The 9,271-nt window shown below is 38.7% G+C and overlaps 1 protein-coding gene across 1 annotated transcript; it reads right to left on the bottom strand.

Annotated features, from left to right (window-relative positions):
• Positions 1-4,626: 4,626 nt before the first annotated feature.
• On the bottom strand, positions 4,627-8,614 carry LOC142520592 (putative methyltransferase PMT2). Its single transcript, XM_075623638.1, has 6 exons — positions 8,382-8,614; positions 7,188-7,837; positions 6,543-6,753; positions 5,624-6,305; positions 5,304-5,381; positions 4,627-5,217 (listed from the first exon to the last, which is right to left on the bottom strand). Exons 2-6 carry the CDS (start codon positions 7,827-7,829, stop codon positions 4,995-4,997), a joined length of 1,836 nt encoding a protein of 611 aa, XP_075479753.1. The 5' UTR covers positions 7,830-7,837; positions 8,382-8,614; the 3' UTR covers positions 4,627-4,994.
• Between the last annotated feature and the right edge of the window lie 657 nt (positions 8,615-9,271).

Raw genomic sequence — 9,271 nt, forward strand, 5'->3', positions numbered from 1 at the left:
CTGATAACGTAAGACAAATTCAGGAACGAAATACATAAAAAATGAAGTAAAGATATTTTCTAAGGTGGTAAGCGTTCCCATACCTCTTTAGAGCCTTACCCCGCGCATTCTCCAACTTTCCTCTCAGCTCCCCTTGTACCTCCACAGGACAAAGTTACCCATTTAGAAGCTTCTCCGAATGACTCTACAACTGCAAGAGTGAGCTCAAGCTTCCATGCGAATGCTCGTGACCTCTCTTTTCTTCTTCCTTCACGATTTTTTCATAACAACGACGTGCGACTTTTTGGTCCCCGCACAGGACTCCAACTCCTTTTCCCACAGGAAACTTAAGCTTCTGATGATAACTGGAAGCTACTGCTCTAAAATCCTTCAGGGCTGGTCGTCCTAGAATTCCACTATACGCTGACGGGGTATCTACTATAGTGAAGGTTATCATCTTTGTTACCCGCCGAGGATCAGTCCCCAAGGATAGGGGAAGAACAATCTGACCCAAAGGCAACATGACGTGTTCTTCAAACCCATACAGCAGGGTGGATACCGGCTCAAACTCAAATCCTCTCATCTTCATTTGATCCAACGTGCTCTTGAACAAGACGTTCACGGAGCTTCCATTATCAATAAATATTTTCGCCACATCATAATTGGCAATGGTGGTCGTTACCACCAGGGCATCGTTATGTGGAGTTACAACGCCTCGGAGGTCTTCCGGCCCAAAGCTGATGACGGGGTCTTGTGGTAAGTCTGCACCCCTATATATCTCAAAGTTCTCCAACCTTCTCCCATGTGCTTTCCGAGCTCACCCAGAGTCTCCATCAGTAGCACCCCCCGAGATCTTATGAATCATTCCTCTCGTAGGGTGGTTATCCTCATTCATTCTCCTCCTCGGTTCCACGAGCTCCTGAGGGACATCTTGACATAGACCTTCCCCTCTCTGCTCACCCATCCTCTGATTTATCCATGGAGGGCCTTGACCACGCCTAGGAGGAGAGCGAGACCTTTGTCGACTCCTGAATGAGGATCCTTCTCGTCTATCCCGTGAAGGCAATCTAGCACTGCACCCAACCCTTCGCGACTTCTCCCACCTCCCCGCGGGCTCCCTCACCTCCATCACCTCGTCCCGACTCCTATCTAGGGGAACATGGGATGAGAATTGTCTTCTACTACTAGCTTTGTATTTCTCTCTTTCCCCCGCACCCCTCTTCCTTCCTCCTTTCTCCGCTCCCTCAACTCTACTTCCTCCGGGCCGGCTCTCCATCCTTCTGTACCGTTGGGCATCTTCCAAGTTTACATATTTCTCAGCTCGAGCCAACAGATCATCATAGCTCAACGGAGGCTTCTTGACCAGCGACTTGAAAAACTCCCCTCCCCTCAGTCCTTGTGTGAAGGCACTTATCATGATGTCAGAAGTGGCCGCTGGTATCTCTAACGCTGCGTTGTTGAAACGCTGAACAAACTCTCGCAAAGTTTCAGCTTCTTGTTCTTTCACCACAAACAGGCTCAAATAGTTTTTTTGGTGTTTTTTGCTGCTAGCGAATCTGTGCAAGAAAGCAGCTGAAAAATCCTCAAAAGATCGTATAGAGTTGGGCTGCAAGGTGTTAAACCATTGCTGAGCTGAATATTGATGTAATAGGGCTGCATTTTCAAATCTCCCCAAATGTTCTTCGGGGTCAGTATGTCCATCGTACTCTCCCACATTCGACTGTCGAAAATTTGGAGGAAGTCCTTCTTCTAAAATGGCTAGTGAAAAGGGACTTCCTCTCTTGGATGCCGGCGCTCTGCTTCCCAACTGCTGCCTCAACATCTGTATTTCCTTCCATATCTCTTCTATCTCACTAACTTCCCTGCTTTGGTGGGGCTGTGTCTCTTCAACCCTGCTCTGGTGGCCCTCAGCATGTTCCTCTTGCTCTTGGCGAGTGGCTTGCTCTTCAGCAAACATAGATTCTTGGTTCCTCTTCATAGCCTCATCCACTGTCCGAGTGATAAAGTGGCCCAACTGCTCCAGGGTCAAGTTCCCCACATTTTCATTAGGACGGGGTTGCTCGACCGTGTTCTCTTGACGAGGTTGTTCTGTTCTCGCCTCCTGATGGGGCTGTTCCTGCCTTGCCTCAGCATGAGACTGTTCGGGTCCCCTCTGAGGACGCCACGTTGCTGAGGTAGCTCTTCTACTCCATCTCTTCCCTACCATCTCTACGTCTCAACTCAAATGTTCCCACAGACGGCGCCAAGTGATACTCACGGGAAGTTTAGGGTCCGATCCACGCAAGCGTCACTAATCCAGACACGGGCTTCAAAATTACCCTGGGCCTGAAATCACAATAAAACCGTTAAGAGGGGGCCAGGAGGGTATCCTGGCGTAGCCCCTCCGACGCTCAAGTCAGAGACTGAAGATATATGGGGGGAGCAGCTAAGGGCGCTGCTGAAAACAATATAGTGAATGAATGAATTAACAATCAAACCTGGTATTTATAAGAGAATACATGAGCCCTTGATGGGCCTGTCTTCCATTTGGACTAGGGATGGGCCAGGGGTAATGGACTCATCCATAGGGTATCACTGCCCAAACCCTTTTGCAACCATGTGAAGAAATATTTGTTTATTCACAGCATTACAGCCAATGTCTGCCTGAATTTATAGCGTGTTTTAACCTGTTTTGTCCCAATAAGGGAGAGTGAGTCCATTTTCTCATGCCTTTTTGTCGCCAATTTTTTCAGTTATCAACAAATTATGTGTATTTTCACACTTTCCATCAATCCGATCTGGTTGGAGACAATATTTGAATTTTTAGTTTTATGTTTTTTTTTCCTTAAAAAAATGAATATTATTTTGGAAAAAGAAGTATTTTGGGAAAGAATTATCTGGTATTTTTTCCAAAGACAAAAAGTGGCAAAAACTTGTGTGAGACGGTCTGACTGGTCGTATTTTATGAGACAGATCTCTTATTTGGGTCTTCCATGAAAAATTATTACTTTTTATGCTAAGAGTATTACTTTTTATTGTAAATATCGGTAGGGTTGACTCGTATAACAGATAAATATTCGTGAGACCGTCTCACAAGAGACCTACTCAAATGTCTATTAGTGTAAGGAATTCAAGCTTTGTAACATAATATATACATAATCAACTGCACATTGAATGCATCTTATAGATTGTAAAATTAATAATTTTAAAGATGATTTTAATAATATTTTTATTAATTAAATAAATTAATTATTTAAGTAATATAATTATTGTAACCTTAATCCTTTGAATTTGTGTTTGAGTTTTTACTTTATTCGTCTCATAATAATAATAATATGGAGAAAGTGTATTTTGGGAAAAAAATTTTGATATATCATGAAAGAGAAAAACTAGCTACTTTTATGGTTCGCTTTATTTATAAAGTAGAGATAATATGATATATATTATCATTCAGTTTACTCAAATAATAAGCTTTTTTTAGAACTTTTTTTATTCGGTTTAATAAATATTCACTCAGACCAAAATAATTTATATAGAATTTATGAAAGATTGTCCATTTGTTCTAGTAATGAGCTAACTGCATCAACACCCTTGTAAAAAGTCAAAAAAAAAAAAAAAAAACCATTTGTAAAAGGTAAAAACTTGTGTGAGACGGTCTCACGAGTCATATTTGTGAGACATATATCTTATTTGGGTCATCTATGAAAAAATATTACTTTGTATGTTAAAAGTATTATTTTTTATTGTGAATATTGGTAGGGTTAACCCGTCTCACAGATAAAGATTTGTGAGATCGTCTCACAAGAGACCTATTCATTATGAAATTAATATTATTTCAAACATAGTATTTTTTAAAATCAGATAAAAGAAAAACTCTATTAAAGAGAGTAAATATGCAAGCGTTTTTATAACATATGAGTAAAATGTGTTTGATTGTAAAAATCAAATATTTATTAGTCTATTAATATTTTTTTATGAGATTTTATGTCTTCAGACTTTTCACTCTTGTAGGTGAAATTAGCCCCCGTTCCCGTTCCCGTTCCCGTTCCCGTTCATCCATTTAAATGCATGGTGCCCAATAAAATACAAAAACATAGAAGCCCAACTGCTAATGCTAGCTAGGCTATACCATGATTGAGATTAATGCCTAAAGATTTAGACAACATTGGTACCGAGGATCACATGTGATCTCCACAATTAATATTTTTGAACCCGGAAATGAATACCATTTTGATCCTATGTTTTCTTCTTGTTTGTACTTGAAGGAAAAACAGATTGCAACAGATCAACAGCATAAATGAGGTTTTCTTGGATTCTAAAATGTTACAAAACAGGGTATCATGGCTATGGTTTCTTGGATTCTGAAAGGATACAAAAGAGGGTATCATGGCTATGGTTTCTTGGATTCTGAAAGGATACAAAATAGGGTATCATGGCTATGGTTCGTAAGGATCGAACTCCCTGTCAGCTGGGGTTTTCGCGGGTCAGATTACTGTGAGGACTTAATGGAGCTTTAGCTGAACTTGAACAAGTTCGATAATTTGAAGCCTGATGCAAGTTGAAGCTTGGTGAAATAGGACTTCGTGTGAAGCATGGACATGCCAAACGGAGCACAATTTCACTCGGGGAGTGATTGTCTTTTGAGTTTTTTGAGCTCACTCGATCAAATTCAAGTTCAAACTCAGCATGGAAAATTGTTACTATGCATGATTCGTTCCACAAGAACCACGAGAAACTAACTGCAGCTAGAACGACAACTTAAGGAGGTTATTAGGAGAAATGGGCTCAGAAAGAGCAATAAATAGTATTAATATTACAAGAGCTTGACCAAGAACAACATACAGAACGATTTATTCATGGTTAAACATGCTAATCTACGCCCAACTAGAAGTACCCCGTCCCATTCTGAAGCGAATATGTGGCCCGGTCAAATGAAGAAGGAGCGAATATTTCCATTGATTTTGTACAAGAAATCAAAGCATCACATGCTTGGAACTAATCGTGTCAATTTCTGCAAATAATGACTCCACTGGCTCTTATTGTGTAGATGTGGAATTGCCCCAATATTGTTTAACAGCAACGAGTATTTTTTCTGGAACAAGGGGACCATCCTCGTGATCCATCATCTTGAAATCCCATCTCATATTTCCAATCATCTTCTTCACCTTGACAAGTACATCAACTTCATCTCGTAATATAACCGCACCTTCAGGACGTAAAATTCGGTCCATCTCTAGCAATATATCTTCAAACTCACACCTGTTTAATTGAAAATTTAAAATAATCCAGGCTTTTTTTAATGGTTTTAAAACACATACAGGGACACCTGATAGTTGGATACTCACTTGTCCTTGTACAAGCTAAAAACACCATTAGCATGGATAAGGTCATATGTTCTTGGATATGTAGAGAAGGCTTCACACCTGGATAAGAAAATTAAATTTAGCAAACCAAACATCTGTTTTCAAGGTCAAACTAATCAGATTTTTATAGAAAAATTATGCAATTTTAGTGTTATCAAAAAAAATTCCTTCAGGCATTCAAATAGAAGAAAATGTGTTTTTATCTCATCATGCTTAGAAGAAATAAAGAATGAGAAGCGAAAATTAATCAGAAAGTCATTAAATGTATGATTCTGGGAAAGAAGAAAGATATAGAAGCATACCAGTCATGGTAGATGCCAATCAATCCCCGATCATAAACAATGCCAAGGTCACTATTCTCAGCAACAGTAGGTACAACATTCATTACCCACAACTTAGGAGACTGAAGTGCAGCGGCAAAACCTCCAAAGCCAGCATTCATATCCATAATGTTACGGTATCTCCCAGTGTCAATAATTTTTATAATCTTTCTATAGGCATTGACATGCTTCTTCCATTTCTTGCTGTCCTCCAGGTATGCCTCAACGGAGACTCCGGAAACTGATCCACTGGCAATTCTGGGTGGAACAGCATGAAGCCTCTCTGGAAATGGTTTGAGATCGCCAGTAGGAACTTCATCAGTTTTAGCACTGTTATATGGAGTAACACATGGCTCCATTTTCTTATACCAGACATCGTTGGAGTTTTCAGATTTACAGAAAGTTACTCCCGCAATTTCTTGTGTAGCACGACAAGAATCGGCATCCATTCTCTTCTGCCATATTGCAATTTCACCGTCCTCAGACTTCTTTTCCCAGCAGAGAAGTTTAGCTACTTCCTCAATCTTTCTTTGTTCTTCTTGGAGTTCTTCCTTTGGACGTTTCCAGGCTTTATAGTTGGTATTCCAGTTGATTGGAGGGCCTGAAAGCACCCAGTAGCCACCATGTCTAAGCACACGATCAACTTCTTTCATATATAGTCCATCTATATAGAAAGTGAACCAAGTTACAAAAGCACGAACTCAGGTTAAAGATGATAGAAAATGTTATCTTAAAAAAATGTTGGCGAATTGTATCACATTCTAAGTTATCTCAAGTGGAATGTTGGCGAATTGTATCACATTCTGAGTTATCTCAAGTGGCATTTGTCAACGCATTTTATACACAGGTTACATTTTCCATCTTGTACAATTAAATGTATCATAAAACATGTGATTCTCACCATTTACGCCCCATGGTATAAGACAACGAGAGCAATGAGCCATGTCAAACGCCCTAGCGGGATATGGCATTTTTATCGTTCCAAGAACCCCAATGACTGCAGGTACACCCCTTTCAAGAGCAAATTGAACCTGGGCTTGGTGTGAATCTCTTGGTGCAAACGACATCGTTATGACATTTCTATTCCATAGATAAGCGCCCCAACTTGCTACCTAGCAATAAAATTGTTTATAAATTAATGCACTTGGGAAACTATCTTGCATTACACAAATAGATTTTTATGCAAAACTAATATTAGCCAGCCTCCTGTAAGATCCAGTTCAGTCCAAACGTTTCAAGCATTGCATTAGAGTCCAGACTCCGGAGGTCACAGTTTAATGCTTGTCATGCCCAAAAGCCTACATATTTCATGAAAGTATTCCTGAGAGCTTATAAGTTGGCATCCACTGCAAAAAGACTAACCGACATACACATATATTCCCTCGATATTAATTTCGGAGATGGCCATATACCCTACAGTCTCGAACTTACAAGTGAGCGGGCGTATTGATGCATAAAATTATTTTTAGACCATATTTTGAGATAAGTGGTTTCTAACCTAGATAAGAAATGCATACGTAATTTCCAAACAGACATAGCACTATACCCCACATCCAGTGTCCAATGCAGTCCTAACAGTTCCATTTTGGATGGGTATGACTGATGCAAGCTGATCGATGTACTTATCAGCCCCCTGCGGAAATTGTGTTCCTCCGCCAGGAAACTTAAACAAATTGCCTTCATACTGGATCCAATTTTGGATAGCCTTCTCCACTGTCAAGCTCTTATATGGAGCATTGGCATAAGGAACGAAATCACGACTCTTTGGCCATGGAAACGGGGTTATGTATCCGTTAGGCGCTGGAATAAGGCAATGCAGCTTCACTGAAGGACAGTGTCTTTCACGATACAGCATATTCTTCCTCGAAAAAGTCATCGCTCGTCTTTGATCTTGGCATGGTGTGTAATCCGTGTAGTGGCGATGGCATGGCTTATACACGTTCGATTTTGGATCAGAATCATCAATTATCCCAGCTTGACCAGAATGGTGGGTTTCAAAATTAAGTTTCGGCATAATATTACAGTTGGCTCCACTTGTGGTCATCTCAATCGCAATCCTATCTCCCTTCCCAAACCCGCTCCTCTGCCATGTTCCAAGTAAGAAGAAGAAACCACAAAGACCAGCAACTATAAAAATAGACATGGAACTCCTAGTCCTACTGTCCCCTGAATTAAGCTTGTTCGCCATTACAGGACCTGAAACAACAATCGAAATTAATAAATACACAAAAAGGGTAACCAGTGTTGAAATCAATTCCTTCCTGATTTCCAATATAAAAAAAGGCCTCCAGTAACATGATAAGAAAAAAGACAAATTTCTCTTTGCTCAAAATCCCATAACGGCAATACCAAAGATAATGCTGATAAATGCAAAAAATAAGGGCAGAAGTTAAATCCCCCCATATCATATATATCCATAAAAAATACCCCGAAAGCTACAGTGTAAACAGGCGTGGCTGTAGTCTAAGACATAAAAACAAGCATTCCTCGATTACGTTTCAAGAAAATCAAAAATAACATCAAACTCATGACCAGTAAACCCAAACTACACATCCACAATTCATCACTGAAACACTACAAGATTGCCCACAATAAGTTCAAAAACTTCGATGACACCCCATTTATTGTACTCAAGAACACTGGAAAACAAAAACCGTCGAACGACAACATATTGAATAGTGTTCATAAAAGAAAAATACTTGGAAAGATAATTAATATCAAAATAACCAATTTATCATACCTGTCGCACAACTGATGAGAACAGAGCTTAAACGAGCTACAAAGCTCGTGTCTTTTTTCCTTCTTCCACTGTAACTGCACCGGAATTTGGGAAAAGGAGCGATCAGCGGAAATATTTATTTGAAATATAAAAAACCCAAATCCAGTGACCAATTTAGAACCCTAACATTGATGTTTATCGTTATCTTTCTATATATAGTTCTAGTACACAAGCCTCTCTCATCTTGGCTCTCTCTTTTTAGTTAATGGATGAAAATATATACAACGATATTTATAATTTTTTATTATAAAATTTTTTAATTATGAAATTTTACATTAAATTTTATAATAAAATTTTGATAGATATAATTTTTGTTTTGAATTTTTTGTATTATAAAAGTTATTATAGAAATTTAATTATAAATTAATTACTTATTAATTAATGAACTAATGAATAGGGGGAAAATTTTGCATATGGCCCAATTTTTCCATTATGCTATGTGGTAGATTTCCCGTCGTAACCAAAGATGCACCTATTTTTTCAACACAATTTTTGTGATACCGACAAATATCGACTTGACTCACTTCATAAAAAAAATTATTTTTATATCAAAAATATTATTTTTCATTGTGAATAAATATCGATCGATTTGTGTCACGCATACAAATTCGTAATACTCTCTCACAAGATATCTACTTTTTTTTTTCAATCATGAGAAGTTTACGTTACTACATCATTAGAAATACTATGAAATTTTTTTCATTTTTCAAAAAATGGACTCGAGTCGAGACGATTAAAGAAAGTGACATAAAAGGTTATCAAACTCAAAATACAAGACTTCAAGCTTGGTTCACAAGTTAGATCGCAAACTTGTAATATGAGTTTGAATTTTGAATTTCAGCTCAATATTT

Source organism: Primulina tabacum, chromosome 12 (assembly GCF_025594145.1).
Source record: "Primulina tabacum isolate GXHZ01 chromosome 12, ASM2559414v2, whole genome shotgun sequence".
Taxonomy (NCBI): domain Eukaryota; kingdom Viridiplantae; phylum Streptophyta; class Magnoliopsida; order Lamiales; family Gesneriaceae; genus Primulina; species Primulina tabacum.